The sequence below is a fragment of the Henckelia pumila genome, chromosome 2, assembly GCF_033568475.1.
Source record: "Henckelia pumila isolate YLH828 chromosome 2, ASM3356847v2, whole genome shotgun sequence".
Taxonomy (NCBI): Eukaryota; Viridiplantae; Streptophyta; class Magnoliopsida; order Lamiales; family Gesneriaceae; genus Henckelia; species Henckelia pumila.
The window spans coordinates 103,371,724-103,389,784 of record NC_133121.1 but is presented as its reverse complement, the minus strand read 5'-3'; the positions used below and the strand labels follow the sequence as shown (position 1 = coordinate 103,389,784).

At 32.9% G+C, this 18,061-nt stretch overlaps 2 protein-coding genes across 4 annotated transcripts; both read right to left on the bottom strand.

The window, feature by feature from the left end:
* Positions 1 to 760: 760 nt before the first annotated feature.
* On the bottom strand, positions 761 to 5,568 carry LOC140881343 (N-(5'-phosphoribosyl)anthranilate isomerase 1, chloroplastic-like). Of its 3 annotated transcripts, none has more exons than XM_073286578.1 (7): positions 5,104 to 5,568; positions 4,933 to 5,008; positions 2,819 to 2,951; positions 2,476 to 2,529; positions 1,805 to 2,169; positions 1,565 to 1,728; positions 762 to 1,280 (listed from the first exon to the last, which is right to left on the bottom strand). In XM_073286578.1, exons 3-7 carry the CDS (start codon positions 2,826 to 2,828, stop codon positions 1,034 to 1,036), a joined length of 840 nt encoding a protein of 279 aa, XP_073142679.1. In that variant the 5' UTR covers positions 2,829 to 2,951; positions 4,933 to 5,008; positions 5,104 to 5,568; the 3' UTR covers positions 762 to 1,033. The 3 variants fall into 3 exon arrangements, with proteins under 3 accessions (XP_073142681.1, XP_073142679.1, XP_073142680.1); XM_073286579.1 differs by having other exon boundaries at positions 1,805 to 2,189; positions 2,477 to 2,529; XM_073286580.1 differs by lacking the exons at positions 2,476 to 2,529; positions 2,819 to 2,951; positions 4,933 to 5,008; positions 5,104 to 5,568 and adding an exon at positions 2,246 to 2,253 and having other exon boundaries at positions 761 to 1,280; positions 1,805 to 2,166.
* A 3,703-nt stretch (positions 5,569 to 9,271) lies between these two features.
* On the bottom strand, positions 9,272 to 12,359 carry LOC140879831 (zinc finger CCCH domain-containing protein 29-like). Its single transcript, XM_073283753.1, has 2 exons — positions 12,203 to 12,359; positions 9,272 to 11,630 (listed from the first exon to the last, which is right to left on the bottom strand). Exon 2 carries the CDS (start codon positions 11,623 to 11,625, stop codon positions 9,619 to 9,621), a length of 2,007 nt encoding a protein of 668 aa, XP_073139854.1. The 5' UTR covers positions 11,626 to 11,630; positions 12,203 to 12,359; the 3' UTR covers positions 9,272 to 9,618.
* Positions 12,360 to 18,061: the final 5,702 nt, after the last annotated feature.

Here is an 18,061-nt window from a genome sequence, read left to right as displayed (position 1 = left end):
TTAATTTTATTATCATAACTTACAAAACTATATTTTTTTATGTTAATCATAATATCTTAGGAAAGAAATATCTAGTAAAAAGTTTGTTGTTTTAAGATAACGTATTATTTATAAAATTTCTAATTAATATATTTATTTATTAAATTTATTTAAAAACAAAATAGACATAATTAATTTAATGTTTAGTGTTTATCTATATAATATAAATAAGTCTTAATAACCCTGAGTATAAATATATATAATATAAAATGAAAAATTTTAATTTTATTCTAAATTATTAAGAAATTTAGTATTTTATCCTAAACTTATAATTTTGGCGAATCAAAATTTTTACATCCCAATAATTTATGTTTTTGAAAAAAAATATTCCACTATTTAATTTGAATGTGCATACTAAAACTTGGTATTTTATCCTAGGATACAGGGTTTTTTGTGTGCGATTAGTGTTTTTTTTACATTAAAATCCGATACTGGGTTTTAGTAGTCGCACACAAAAAACTCTGCACCCTAAGGTGCAGGTGATTAAAAAAAATAATATATATATATATATATATATATAGAGTTTTTTTATGGTGCCCAACTCATATGCCCAACTTCATGCCCACCATGTACAATATGTGAGTTGACCAACACAATTGATGAGTTGACTTATCACATATTGTACATGGTGGGCATGGAGTTGGGCATATAGAGTTGGGCACCATAAAAGAACTATATATATATATATATATATATACTCGTCCCCGACAACTAAAACATGTGACCGTGTTTTAGTGATACGAAAAATTAAAAAAAATCAACTAAAACCCTGCAAGTCGTGCTCCAGGAAACTAACTCAAAAGGGTAAGAAAATAAAACCCATCCATCAAAAAAGTATTGGCATAGTTTCTCCATGCATGCTCTTTCTGAAGACACACTTCAGATCTTGTATTCATTTGTTCATGTTCCATATGCTATTTTGTGCTCGTAATCAACAACACTCTACCCAATTTATCTTCAAAGTGCATATCTCAAATGTATAGAAGATGGATAATCAATTTTGGACATCCGTCAGTGAATAAGGCACTGAATTAACTGCTTTCATGAATGACAGCATTTGAAGTTCATCTTTCTGTATCCCATCTGGACCACAAATACCACTACTTACATCGATTCCATGTGGTCTAAGTATAGAAAGAGCTTCACATACATTCTTAGGGTTGACTCCTCCAGCAAGGAACCATCTTTTTTTGCTTGTAATCGGTGGAAGCTTAAATTTTGACCAATTAAACCCTTTACCACTGCAAACATGTAAAGATAATTCTAAGCCGTGGCTGCATAACTCGGTCCCAAACGTTGTAAAAGATACATGAATTCATCAACAACTAGACACAATGAAATTACATACTAAAATGGGGTATATAATCGCTGAATTGCAAGAAGGTAACTCAAAATTTAACTTTGAACAAGAGCACAAACATTTTGAAAGAAAAAATCACCTCTTTAAAGCAAAGAAAATTAGGCCATATACAAATAACTGGGGGGAATAGTGAGGCTAACAATGTACATGAATATATTTTAATACCTTCCACCTTTAGCACTATCCACAAGAACCCAATCAACAAGAGAACACTCTTCATCGGTTATAAAATTCAGAAGATCGCCATCCTCATTCGCATGCAGTACATAAATTACTTTACTCTCTCTCGCCACAATATGAAAATTATTCCGTGAACCATTTCCATGTAGCTGCAGACAGCATTAGATGCTAAATAAAAGGTAGAACGAGTTAAAAATACAGATAATAACGGAGGAAAGCACCGACCTGAACATATCCAAGTTCTGCTTCATCAGAAGCTCTTAATATTGTTTCAGCATCATCATCTACAAACACTCCAACAGGTACAGCTCCATGTTCTCGAGCCACTTTTGAAATCTCTTTTGCAATAGAAAGTGAGATGGAACGTTTTGAGTTGGGCCAAATAATCATCCCAATAAAATTTGCGCCAGCTTCTGCTGCTTTGGCAGCATCTCTAACTGATGTGATTCCACACATTTTGACTAGAGGTCTGTCTTCTTTGTATGCTTTATCAGCAAGCGAAACTATTGTTGAGTGGTTCGTCGAGCGTGTCATTTTCATCTTTGGAAAGATCCCATTTAATAAAACCATTTCTTTCCCTTTGAAACCTGTAATTAATTTGATGATCTGATGGCTCATTACTTTCCACACAAATAGGGGACACACACACACTTCACAAGAAATTACTTATTGAGTATATTCCTCTTGCACCAGCTTTGTCTCACGTAACAGAGCATTATTCCCAAATCAAATCAAAATACAATAAAAGATTCTAATTTACTCATACTATGAGATGAAGAGATGAAAAAGAAAGGACATGAAATACACAGCAAACATCATATGAGGAATTATATTCTTCGAACGTTGTACACTGGGTAATTTAACAATGACACTAGTATTCTGGTCCTGGAATACCGAACATATCGGTTTGGTAAAAACACTTGGTTGAAGATGATTTCCCACTCTTACACCTGGAAAAGATGGAATATAAACAATCACAAAGACACATCCGAGAAGACCAACCGTTAAGCAAACCAATAGCACGAAAATTGACAACCATTACATATTCAGCTGATTAACACCGCCTTCTTTTCTAGGAAACGAACCAAAAGGGCTTCGTTTTTCCCCCATAAAATAGAGAAATTGCAACCCAAAAAAAATCTAAAGAATTAACACAAGCATCTGGACTGCACTTTCTCATACGCACACACAGCGAATTACACACATTCTGCTTCATGATGAGTACAGAGAGAGAGGTACCTGAGAGCATAGCTGAATATCTGTGTTCAATCTCACGATCATCAACTTCGTCGTTATAGTTCGCCCAAATTCGTATCTTCGATTTTTGAAAGCATACCTACATTTCTTCAACCAAAGACCAGTCGACCGAGTTCTGCATGCATTATATACACAATTTAGGGGTGACCCAACAGGTAGCCCACCATTAAGCCCAATAAGAGGAAGCCAAGGCCCGCTAAGCTACGGTCATTTTTACATATTTCTGAATCGATTCTCTGAAATTTTTTGTCGTTGTTTTGTGTTTTTCTTTTCCTAGGTTTTCTGAGGTAGCTTACAAAATGACTTTTGTCAACCGAACCGACTGAATTTTTTGATGGAAACCGAACAAATCCAACCGAATTAAAATGGGTTATTTCGGTCCAACAAGATTTCTGGAAGAAAAACTAACAATAGAAAGATGCATACACCCCAATCCAATTAAAACGTAAACTTGCATTTCTTGGAAAAACTGCAATTTCATGTATTTATTATTTTAATTAATTTAATCTAAGATGCACCACACCAAACCCACAATTTGTGAGCACTTCATTGTCACCGCTGAAAATTTTATGCTTACCAAATCATTATTGAAACACACAAAAACAAAAACAAAAAAACTAAGGTAGAACGAAAATGTGACAGAACTTTTACAACATTAATCATGTGTTTCCATTTCTCAAAACCAGGAATTTGTAGTTGTCGCTTTCTTCATAAATTCAGAAGTATAATCAATCCAAAATACAAAAAACCTCTCCCTCAATATTTGAAAGACATAACAAAAAAATCCATAGTGTATTTATACAAATTGTGCGGAATCGCTCAAAGATTCAATCAAACCAGAGTGGCAAAGGAGACGTGAAATGAACGAAAAAGTAGAGAAAAAGAGAGGCGCATGTAAAATGAAGTGGTTTAACCCAGTATAAAGCCCAACAACAACTAAACTTTTCGGCCCATATAACAAATTGCTTTTTATTTTAAAACGAAAATCGGTTTATTCAATTTAACCAATTTTTTATGGAAAATACCGAACAACTTAATTTAACCGGCTTTTTAAAAATGGAAATCAAAATTCTGAAGATATCGGTTCGGAGCAGGTTGTAAATAAGCCAAGTCGAACAGTATTGAGCTCAGGCTTGGCTCATTTGGTATATATAAGGGCCCAGGCTCAAGCCGAGCTTTTATCATAAGGCTCGGGCTTGGCTCGTTTGATATATATAAGGGCTCAGGCTCAGCTCGAACTCGAACCGAGCTTTTATCATAAGACTCGGGTTCAGCTCGTTTAGCATATATATCGGCTCGATCTCGGCCCATTTTTGGCTCGTTAAGCAGGCTCATTTTCAAGCTTGATAAGTGAGCTCGTATTCTGGCTCGTCAAGTTGGCTCATTTTGAGCTCATCAAGCGTAAATACAATAAAATACATCTCTATAAATTAATTATAAACTAAATTTAAATTTTCCGTACATAAAATAAAAATTGCAAACTTAATAACAAAAAGAACATACCCAAAATATTATATCAAACTTCCAAATACCATATAAAATAACATCAACATAAAATCCATTATCCAAAATCTCACTCATCACAACGTAATAACTAGAATAAAAACCATAAAATTGATCATCAATATTTGTCATATGCCAACAGTCCATACGCAATAAATAACATCATGACAATAATTTCACTCTCGAAATCAATCAATCCTAATACTTCAATGTCGAATTTTTATTTACAAAAATATGAGTGTCTCCTGTACTTTGAAGAGAATGTGAGGGTGTAGATGCATGCATGGAGGAAGAAACCAACCGATAAAAGTTAACAATATTAAATATACAAATAAGGAGTTAAGTGAGAACAATAGTAGGTTACAAAACAACAATATTAAAATACAATCATATTTTATTTATTTGTATTTGAGGTTTTAAAAAACTTATGCTCAAACAATATTCATACAAAAATCGAAGGAAGGAGAAACAGGCCAGCCATTGATCTGCTTGTGCATGTCTCCTCGATCTGCTTATGCTCAAACAATATTCATACAAAAATCAAACATTATTCATACAAAAATACAACATGAGCAGAAAAGCTCGAGGCTTACCCCTTCCAAATGGTGTCAAATTGAAGCTTAAAGTTAGAACCAGGGTTTCAAATCCAGTGACGAGGGAATGAGAGACCTAAAACATTAAATACATAATATATAAATAACGGTGCAATATAATCGAGGAAATCCAATTTAAATCGAATGATTAAAATATCACTTCCGGGCAACCTTCTCAAACCAAGAACTAAGCCTGAAAACGAGTTTAAAAGATTCAATATTTGAATTTAAAATGATCTGGAACCGAACAGCAACTATATCACGGCGGCGGCACGGCGGAGAAGTTCAAAACGCAGCTGAAACGAGCTAAAACGCAGGGACTGGTTCAGTATAGTTCCTTAACTCGAATCCAATCTAAAACACCAAGAATTAACCGATAGCATCGAAGAATCAGATCTCGCGCAGCTCCAGCCGTGAACAGAGCGCGATTTGGGCAGAAACAACCATCAAAACCAGCGATCCATGGCTCAAATCGAATCTACGGATGTAAGGAAGAAAACCCCTCAAACGGATCAAAGTTTCGACACCGGATGAAGGAAATATGAGCCAAAAACCGCAGCTGCGAGTAGGGAGACGAGAGTTCTTTTCTTTCTTTTCTTTATTTCCTTCTAAACGTATACGTATGTGTGTGTATAAATGTCCAACGTTAATAGGTTGATTTAAAGATTGATCCGATCTATTAATTTGAACTCGGGTGTGTTATTTAGCTCTAATATCTTATATCATTATATTATTTGACTTAATTATTTTAATTTAACACTTAAAAATATTTATCAATAAATCTTATCAAATAATTAGATAATTAGCATCGACTCTTATAAACAGCGGAGCTAGAAATTGTTTTCAGTGTAAGCGATGACATAGTATAGTAGTTCGATATACTCAGAACTCATACAATGAAATTATACAAATTCTAAATCAATGCAAAAAAATAATTAAGAATAAAACCATCACAAAACAATTTACATTTGATCTACATCATCTACTTAAAAACAATAATTTTTCAACAAACAAACCCAATAATTACACATCAAAATTCAAAATAAAAAAAACACAAATTGTATTCAAATATAAAAACAAGAAAGCTAGATTGTCAATGATCCTCACGTAATCTTCATTCATTTTCATTTCTTTATTCACATATTTTTGTAAGTTTAATATATAATTTACATAGAATTAAAATGTCAATTAAACAATAAATAAGTTCAATTTGATGAAACTAAATAATTAATGGGCTTGTATTTAACTAATAATTATGCCTAATGTATGTAGTGGACTCAACAATATTTTTAAAAAAATTGATGGGCTTGTATTTAACTAATAATTAGGCCTATGTATCCATTTTTTTGGGCCCAGTGATATGCCTACCAATGACGTTACACTATTCTATTGGATGTGATAAAGATGTGATAAATTGTAGGTCCAATAGAATAGTGTCGTCACATCATTGGTGGACATAGTTGGTATGCATGATATGTGGGCATCATAATAAAACTATATATATAAAACTATATATATATATATATATATATATATATATATATATTAATTTTTCGCTAGAACGTAATTACCAAGAAAAGAAATAATGATAATCAAATATATATATATATATAATGATACTTTCTGATTCAAAAACTGAAATTTTGATATGATATTATCACTATTTTTTATTTTAATTAATATTTAGTATGCAAAATTATCCACAAACGATATAAATGATAATGTACCTATTTTTCGTTCAAAATTTTAAATTTGATTGAATGTTATCATTATTTTTAAATTTCACGTAATTTTTGTGTATCCATATATACCGTGAAAATATCCATAAATTCTATATATAATGATATTCTGAATTTTGGTTCACAATTTGAAATTTGATCGAATGTTATAACTAATTTTTATTTCAGTTAATTTTTGTGTTCGCGTATCGTGAACATTTCTTTAAATGATATATATGATAATATAAAAATTTTCAGTTCTATATTTGATTGGATGTTATCAGTAATTTTTTATGTATTATAATTATAATATACTAATTTTGTATTTACATTGAATTTTTGATAAGATGTTATCACAACTTTATAATTTCAAATAAATTTTTGGTGTGCATATATGTGAAAAATTTTCACAAATGATATATTATAATGTTTTATTTTTAAAATTTCAGTTAATTTTTGTGTCCACGTATATATGTGAAAATTTCATGAAATTTATATTTGATAGTATACAAATTTTCGGTTCAAAATTTACAATTTGATCAGATGTTATGACTAACTTTAAATTTCAATTAATAATTTTTTCCATCAATATCTGATATTTTCATTAATTTTATATATGATACTGTACCAATTTTTTTTTCCATAATTTTAAATTTGATCGGATGATATCAATATTTTTTCGTGTTCATATATATATAAGTTAAAATTTTCATAAATTCTATTAATAACTCACTGGTTTTTTATTCAAGATTTGAAATTTGATCTAATGTTATAACTATTTTTTAATTTGAGTTAACTTTTTGTATCCACATGTACGTGAAAATTTTTATGCCGTACATATATGTGTACCAATTTTAAGATAAAATTTTGAAATTTAATAGTATATTATCATTTTTTTTAAAAAAAATCAGTTATTTATATATATATATATATATTACAATTTTCATAAATGATATATATGATAATGTAGTAATTTTTTTATTTATATTTGACATTTAATCAGATATTATGACTGATCTTAATTTCATATGAAAATAATTAAAATTTTAATCAAATATATTCATCGACAACAACAACAAAAAATTGATATTTATTCTTTAGATATCTATTTATCTTTAAATTAATAACAATTTCGCACTCCTATCCATATTTATGTGTTAGCTTAAATAACATAAATATTTTTTATATGATGATTTTTTACAATAATATTTAAAAATATAATAAATTTATTATATCATATAAATAATTTTAGATAAAATTTTAAATACAAATTTTTCGTTAATACTAGTTGACATATAAAAATACAGGTTTTGTATTTGAGTTTTTAATTAAAATCAAAATTTTATTTTTAAAGAAAAATCAAGATTTTTCTTGTATTTCAAGAAAAATTACGTTAAATTTTAATATACTCCCATTTTAAAAATATTATAATTGTAAATTTACTCGATGAACATATAATATAAACTAATATATATTCATGAGCCAATAAAATGAGCTGAGCCCAATCCCGAACCCGATCTCAATCTAACGAGCCAGTAAACGAGCCGAGCTCGAGCTCGCGCTAGCAAGCCACTAAACGAGGAGCCCGAGCTCAAGCTAGCGAGCCACTAAACGAGTCCAGCCCGAGCTAACGAGAAACCTAAATAAGCCGAGCTCGAGTTCGGACTCCCGAACCTATTAACGAACATGTTCGCGAGCTAACGAGCCGAACATCCTTAAGCTCAAGCTCGACTCGTGAAAATTGCAAAGCTCGAAATTAAGCTCGGGTTCAGCTCGATAAGCTTAACGAACGAGCTTTTTCACGAGCCGAACTCCGAATAGCTCGCGAACAGTTCGGTTCGTTTACATCCCTAGGTTTGATCGGTTATTACGGTTTAACCGAGTATTTGGATAAAAGATGTTATTGACATGGTAGAAAAATTAAAATTTTGGATGATGATGAACTCACAGCTGCTACTATTCGGTGTGTAATGCGATGAATCTCCAAGCTACTGCATTAGTCTACAAACTATACGTTCCAAATAAATTGCACCGAGCAAACTCCGTGCAACAGGTTCAACCAAAAGTTGTTAGTAAAAAGAAAAACTCGTGATCATATGACTGCCCCAGCTACTCTTAACACCAAGTGTGGTAAAAAGTATTGCTTGGCCATGAGAACTTGAGAAGGCTATAAGAATTAGGAGAGTCGGAAATCTTGTTGAAGTCCACATAAAGAATTTTTTTTAAAAAAAATGGGCTGGATCTAAAAGATTGGGTTGAAAGCTGAAACCATCTTGGGCCTTGTGACCCAGAATATTAAAAAAAAGGCAGATATTATTCCCGTAAAAAAAAAAAGGCAGATATTATTGGAGTTTCCTTTTCTCCTTTGTTGTGTGGACTGGAGAAATAAGAATTAATTTGTTAAGGCGGCTGTCCATTAAATTCAAGACAGACGAAATATTAGTGCAATGGGGCTCACCATTCATACTATTCCCACTTTATCTATAGAGAGCGACTACCACAAATAGAGGGCGTGTTTGTTTTGCTATCCGCTTTTCAGAGTAACCCCACAAAGCTCAGATTCTTCCCAATAGCATACTACCAAAAACATAAAGTAAAATTTCACAAAGGCCTAAATAAAATGTTATCAAAGGGTCATTTATTCAACAATGGATGACAGCAACTCACAGGAATAATACAAACTCTTTCACTCATCAAATTCACCAAATGCTGATGATACCAAACACGTGCAACTTGAGAGGAATTACACAACTTGAGGAATTACACAACTTTTTTCATCAAATGATTCTTGAAGACGAGGATTACATAGTAAGGTACCAAACTAATGCGAAAAAAAATATTTAAAATTTTTGTTTCTTGGATCCTAATCTTTTTCTTGCAATATTCTAATCCAAAAATATTGTGTAGCAATAAAAATATCAAAGAATATCATCACAAAGTATAGGTTAGCTAAGAGCAAGAAACCAGACTAAGCAACCACCATCTGCTCCTGCTCCATGTACAATTGATCGATCCAATGCGGTGTCATTTCTTGAATTCCACCGTGCAGGCTTTGCTCCTTACCATACGATCCGATGCCACCAGACGGGTTGTCCTTCACCAAGGAATTAACCCAAGAAACATCTGGCTCGTCGACAGTACCAGGAGCCATGGCCGCAGACGCATTGGCATTATTGCTTCGAAAACCAAAAGAAGCCGACTTTCTAAGCTTATTCACTTCGTCATCGTTGTAACCCCAGTTCACCTTCCCATCTGGTGAGCTCCAATCTGAAAATTTTGACGGCATTGGACTGGGAGTGTTAGAAGAACTGGAAAGGCTGGATCGGTAGCCAACTCCGGTACCACGGTCAATGAAGCTTTGGCTACGTTTGGAGAAGGCGTTGGCTCTTGAATTCATGACTGCTGCAGCGACAGCAGCAGAGGAATCAAAACCATAGGGTGAGGGTTGTTTTCTTGCTGGTGATGATGATGAGAAGTTTGAAGGGTAACTAGCTCGGAGTTGGTTTGTGTTCTGGCGAATCTGACGACTGGTAGGAGAATTATTGGGTGAGAGACCCTGTAATTGAGATAATAATGAAGGGTCCAACAACCCAAACATGTCATCTAGATTCGTGGGTTTGAAATCGCTGATTCTTGGATATGGGGAAGACAGGCTCGCCATCTCCTCAACTAATTGCTGGCGTTGTTGGTTCTGCGTACGAATTTTCTCCAATTCAAGCAATTCCACCTCCAAATCCACGTCTCGTGTGGTAAAAGTAGTTTTGAGTCGGCTACTGGGGAGCTGCAGAGAGGGTGGGGTTATAAGGTTCACCTTGTTCTGCCACATGTTTCCGCCCATTGGAGATGAACAAGTAATTGAGGGCGACATGGGTGGTGTTGAAGTATTAGGCAGCATCAAAGAGGACGAACCAAGTGACAAAGGGCTCAATAAAGTCATGTCCATCGAACTCATTGAAACAGAATTTGGAGAAGGCATAGCAGAACCAGTGGCAGCATACAACGGGCGAAGCTCTTCGGGTTTGTGGGCGAAGAAGCACACTTTTCTTGCGCAGCCTGTCTCATCCTTGCAGAGACGTGTCCTGTATTGAGCAGGATGGAGCCAAGATTCAAAAACACCGTGAGCATATTCGCAAGAATCCCCCTTCGCGCAACTTCCCTTCTTGAACTCGGGACACGGGACACAAGTGTAGTGATGCTTCCTCAAATCACGCCTCCTCGCGTTCTCCCCAGGATGGACAAAAGGGCACTCCGTCCAGTCATGAGAATAAGCCCTCGAGCAAGGCCTCACCTTGAAACTATACATCCTAAAGTCATCACTTCCATAGATCCCATTGTTGATATCCGGCAAAGACACATCAACAGGATACTCTTTCTTCTCACCCCCTTCTTTAACCCGAGGCATCTCGCTCCCTTCTTCCTCCTCATCACCTGACTCGATTTTGATCCCTTTCAACAACATTTCCAAGATTCTCCTCTTAGAATTGCTCGAAAACTTAACACACGGAGCAATCAAATCGCACGGTTTCTTCCCATAGGCATCAATAGAGTTGATATCCCCAGAGACACCAATCAAGAATTTGACAACCTCAACCGAAGCCCACGAACCACCAGCAGCAGCACAATGGAGTGGTGTAGCCCCATCAGAGCCACATGCTCTATTGACATCAACTTTTCCAGTTCCAACAATATACTTCAAAACCTCTAGACTTCCATACAAAGAAGCAATCATTATCGGGGTTCTCTCTTCATACCCCATCTTCTTTGCACCAAATCTTCTGCCATACCAATAGCTAACTTCATTCACATCAGAACCCATCTCTTTTATTTCATATATAAAGCCAACCAAATCATCAGTAGCCGCCAATTCCAGTAAGTTTGAGCAATTTTTACACGAAACCCTTTTCTTATTTTCTTGAAATTTGGCCTCCATTTCCGATTCAGAAGGGCAAAGCTTACTCTTTGAACCAGTGCACATTAAACCTGAAACATACCGAGAACAAAGAACATTTGAGACTCAATAATGAATTGATAAACCACAAACTCAACATCTCCTTATCTGTAAATCTTGACAAAATCATAATATTTATTTATTCCAACTATTATAAGGTTGTCCTAACCGGAATCTCCTAAGGTAAACAATTGTTTCCTTACAAAATAATTGAATCATTCCACCATACGGCCAGCCTGTCGTTAGATTCTCTCTCTCAACCAAGGAAACGTTATTAAACAAATAACACAGGTAGCAAGGAAAAAAATGGCTCACAAAAAAACAACCAACATCATCAAAATCACCACCAAAAATATTTTGAAGAAAAAAAACACAAAGCAAAGCCATTTAAAATTCAAGAACTTTTTTTAATAAATATAAAGCATGGGAAAAATAGCCCATTATTCACAATCCATACCGCAATACAAATTACAAACAGCTCACTAGACATAAGAATCCCCTCGATACCACCCAAAAGCCTTAACAAGAAACCAAAAAAGGGTTTAAAAAAAAAATAGACACAAAACCAATAAAGATCGAGTCTTTAGATGCTAAAAAACCATACCTTACACTGAATAGACAAATGCCTTGCTAAATGGATCTTTGAAATTACAAAGACTCCCAATAATTTGAAAGATTTTTTGGAAGTGAGTAATGTTAGTATCTAATCTTGTGAAAGACCTCGAGTGTTTGGAGAAGTATATATATTGTTCAAAAACTTACCGAAGTGATGAGGAAGAGAGGAGGAAATTGGGACTTTTCTTCTTGCTTCTTTCTTTAACTTTTTCCATTGTAGTCAAAGTCAATCTTCAAAAGGTGGAGTCCACCTCACACCATTTCTGTTTCTTACTGGTTCCATTTTGTATCACCCCGAGTGAAATCCGTATGAGATTCAAATGAAATGCAAATTTAAATTCAAATTAAATATAAATTGAAATTCGAAATGAGAGGATTTGTGGAGCATAGGTCCCATTTGAGGTGATAATGGAATATATCAAACCGCCATAGCCTTTTGTCGCGTCTCTTGTGGGCCTTGACACTAACGCGTAGTGCCAATTGACATATGATTTTATATTATATTATGAATTATTGAGGTGTTTTTAGAAAAATGGAACTATTGAAGTTATTTTTTTCAGAATAAAATTATTATTTTTTGAAATTAAAATAATAAGATATGAAAATAAAATATAAGGAATGAGTTTGATAATGTTGGGAGCGTTTCCTAAATTATATTATGGCTTCATATAATTAGTATAGGTCATATTACTAGATAAGGTGCTATAATAAAAGATATATGAGTTTCAAACAAAATTAATAAATATATATAATATTATATTATATGTATCAAATATCATGATTCATAAGTTTAAAATAAATCATGATTCATTAGGATTTCACACTAAGAGTTGCATGTTTCTTATGAGTAAAAGAGATTTCGAGGGACGAAACCCAAATACATAAATAGGTTCAAGTGGAGACAAAATAGTATTTATTTTCTGTTGGATTATAACCAACACAATAATATCGCCCAAAGTTTACACGAATGATCTAAACGACATAACACATTACTCAGCATCCAAGTTGGTGGAGGAGATAAACACTTAGTTAGTGGTTAGATGTGTTAAGTGTTCGATTTTTCTTACCCACAATTTTTTGAACTAAGCTGATGCGTATGGCTTGTTCGGTGCGATTTAACTGACTATCGTGGTCTGAAAGTTATTGTGTAAGTTCAAGGGTTTATCCAATGCGCATCGAAATATAGCATGCACAGATTCTCACGTAAAAAAAAAAACACATTACTCGGACTCTACTCATTTTGAATGATATTTTTTGCATGGATATATTATTTTATGTCGTTAACTTCTTGAATGATAACATTTTTTTTAAAAAAAAATGCATTTATTATTTAAGATTGATTCTCTTATTAGCAGTCTTATAGATTTATATATGTAGAGAGGCCGAATAATGTGGTTTGAAAGTTGTTGCGTTAATTCGAGAATTTATTCAGTACGCATCAAAAAGTAGTAGCTGCAGAATGTCATGTCATAATAAAGTAAAAAGAAATAACTCACTCGAACTCTATTTTTTTTTTTTTTTGAGATACGAACTCTACTCATTTTGCATGGTAGTTTGTACATGAATATATGGTCTTGTGTCGCTAAATTCTTGAATGATAACATTTAAAAAATGCATCTATTATTTTAAAAGTGGGTATCTTACTTACATATTCATATACGTTAGAGAGATCAAATCGATCCATACCAATAGTAAAAAATAATATTTTTTTATTAGTTGAGTTACGTCGGATATATACATCGCAAAATTGATATGTGATACCGTCTTACGTATTTTTTTTGTATTATTGTGATAACATAATCAGTTAATAAATCAAATTATGATATATATATATATATATATATATAATTTGTTACGTGAATCAAATGCTAATAACATGAAAAAAATAGCCCACAAAGTCATTATTTACAGTTTGCATATAGAATCTATGGACTGCATTAAAAAAAAACACCAAATTTATTTCAGAATGCAACTCCGACTAGCTAGCCAATTCATGAGTCACTTGGATTGCGGTTCTTCGACAATAATTCCAAACAATTTCATGCGTGCTAGATCAGAGATGTCGGATATAATCAACAACCGGTTCATCAACAAATTAATTGTGTTTGAATTACATGAATTTCTTTAATTGCATGCGATTCACCAATCTACCTAGCCTAACCATGCTCAATCCTCCCTGGTGTATTGCTTGTAAACTATTTTCTGGACAACCACAAGCTCCGCTGGGTGAGATGAGAAACAACAAGGGAGACTTTTTTTTTCGGCGAATAGAACATTACCATTACTATACTTACCTATGATAGAGAAACATTTTGAAATATTGACGGCAACGTCTACATTTGTTTCAATAATTTCATCTGGAGATGGTTTGTCCCGCAACATTTGTTTCAATAATTCCATCTGGATATGGTTTGTCGCGCAGTTAATGGATTATGAATCAAATTAATAGATGTACTGCCATATAATGAGATTCGGAAATGTGTCACAACTCTTCCCATTGATACAATAAAACATCATCGCAAGATTGTATCTTTCCTAAGAACACTATTTGATTTCTTGCCATCCAAAAACTCCCTACATATCAAAACAAAAATATTCAAAATCTCCCCCTTCTCCATCAGTCCAGCGAAAAAAATCACCATAAATCGCATATGACTCGGGATTAACTACTTGTGTCCTGTGTGTCTCGTCTCTGAAAACAGTAATACACAAAAGATGACTTGAGATTTGGGCTTTCGAATATAAATTGGCTAAAACTAGTGAGCCAATATAAAAATAGGGGGTGGGGTTGAATATTCCAACCCATTTTTAATTAATGCTAAACGCGTGCTTTCGAGGCCCACGCGCAGGTTACACTCACACTTTCAACTTCGGACAACTTCATATTGTTTTTCTCACGTTTTTAATGCATTTCACATTTTAGCTTTCTTCTCACGATCACGATATATATATATAAATATATATATATATTTATATATATATATATTGTATGTATGTGCATGTGCTTTTTGAACTTCGATTTCTGGAATTTGAGCATTATAAAGTTATATAGGGAGTGTTTGTAATCACTAAAAAAAATGATTATTATATTTTGGCTTAAAGCAATTATTTTTGTGTGTTTTTTAAATTTAAATTATGTGTTTTCTTATATTTAACTTAATTGAAATCCAAAAACTAGTCATATGGTGATTATGATTCTCCAAAAATGATTTTAATAAATGTCAATGTTAAAAAGGTAATGCTACATGTACATTTAGGGCTACACGTTGGGTTACACATTGCACTTGAAATTACATGATTATCCTACTCATGTTATGTTAAAATCATTCTAATCTCTTATTTATTAGATATTACCTTATAAGAACTAAATAATATACACTTTACATAAATTTTATGATTATATATTATCAAGATACTTTCAAAATTCGATTCATATAATTTTGTTGAATCCACTATATTGTTTTATCTTTAAATTTATTCGCGTGGCTGAAAAAGATGATGAGTTCTATATTTATTGGTGTAATTTGCATGGATTTTTATTTTATGATTTACGATAATATTCTCCGTCAAAATCCGGAGGAGCTCATGGACGTTGGGAGACTAGTTTCCAACTTTCCATCAACTTCACTTGATGGCAGGATCCTCAACTGTCTCCCTATTAGACTTCAATTCAATTATAATATGAAATTTTCCAATTCTGCAGCATCACAAATTGGAATTTGAAGTTTCTATTTTTCTTAGGTCAAATTTCTTATAAATTTGCCAACCTATTTCTGTCACAAGTTGTTAGACGTTATTTTATGGACAGTATCTCAACTCTTAATCTAAGGGTTACAAGAGGACCGTGTGTGTGTGTGTGTGTGTTTTTTTTATGGGTTTTCAAATATTGCATCACGTTAAAAATAAAAAATAAAAATCCGAGGTCTCTTTGTAGCAACTAGATTAAGAGTTGAGATACTACTAGCTCGTAGAATAACATCAACAAATACGTTGTTACATTTGACTTATTTACATCAATAATTCAATCTTAACAGGATATAATATTCTTCTAATCTGTTTTGTCATTAAGAGCTATGGTTTGGTCGACTCTCTCTCTACTCATTGTACGACTAGATCGCCACTTGCATTTTAACTCAAAAAATTTATGTAACGTGTATATTATTTACGTTCCATATTTTTTTGCATAAAAATAAAATAAAATAAAAAAATCTTTACATAATAGAGGGACCACAGATTTATTCACCAAAGTGGGCCGATAAAATCAATACTATCGGGTATCTACGCCTTGCGATTGGATGTGGGCCGTTAAGGAGCCCGAACAAGTGAACACAACCAAAGCGCGTGTCTTCGCCCAATCTAATATATGAGATGGGCCGAAATCACTACAGACAGGTCGGCCCATTTTCTGAAATGACGAGTGATCTTATTAAATAAATAATATATTAGGTGAAAATTGAAAACAATTAGCAGCTTTAAGGAGGTGTCATACTCATCCTGCATTCGTCGTCACAGTCATAAGATGTTGGCTCTACGTTGGCTCAAGGATAAGCCAAATGATACAAGTGTCAGCAAAATTTATGTTATGTTAATCTAACCTCTATATATAGAGGTAGAGGTCACATGAGTTTTTTTGAAAAAAAAATAATAATAACACGCAATAAACTTTCATGAATTTGCAACTCATACGTTAATTTTGTGAGATATATTTCTTGTCCGACTCAACTCATAAAAAATATTATTTGTTATTTCAAATATGAATCAATTCTATTTGTCATAAGGATATAAATAACACCGTGTTCTTCCATTGATACACCATTAACCGACTTGATTGGGCAGCCTAGCTAACTAAAATATGATATATATATATATAGAGTTTTTTTCAAGTGTCCACCTGCCATGTTCACTATCATGCCCATCAATGATGTGACAATATTCTATTGGACCTACAATTTATCACATCTTTATATATATATATATATAGAGTTTCTTTCAAGTGCCCACCTATCATGCTCACTATCATGCCCATCAATGATGTGACACTATTCTATTGGACCTATAATTTATCACATCCAATAGAATAGTGTCACATCATTGGTGGGCATGGTAATGGACATGATAGGTGGGCACTTGAAAGAAACTATATATATATATATATATATATATATATATTTGTTTATTTATTTACGTCATATATTGAAGACCTACATATTGGGTGACTAGATGCGCTCAAATAGAATTGGCGTTCAAAGAATTTGAACCATTCCCATAGATAAGGGCTAAGATTCAAAACGAATCTTATAATTGCTGTCTAAGGGAGACTTTGAATTTGAATATCAATAATTTTTTCATCATACAGCAACAATTGTTGCCATATTTTTCCAAAGAAAATAATACAATTTGTTCGATTCGAATATTCAATTTCAGTGGACGCGATGAATTTAACATTATTTCTCTTTATTTTTTTTAAAGAAACAATATATACGATCACACTTTTATATATATATATATATATATATATATATATATATATATATATATATTGAACATACACATGTATAATTTTTCACTTATGGAAGATCAAGGTTAGCATGCATCATATTTAGGGCTGACATACCGTATCGAAATATCGAAATTTTGGCATACCGTACAAATTTTTTTTCGATATACAGACATTTTTTCGGTATATCGAATTTTTTTTCGGTATCTATACGATATCAATATGGATTTTTTTCGTATCAAAGTTTCGGAATTTTACTATCGATATCGGTATGAATTTTTTTCATACCAATATTTATAGTAAGGTATACCGAAAAATCACCCCTGCCCATATCCAATCAATAGAGCCAAT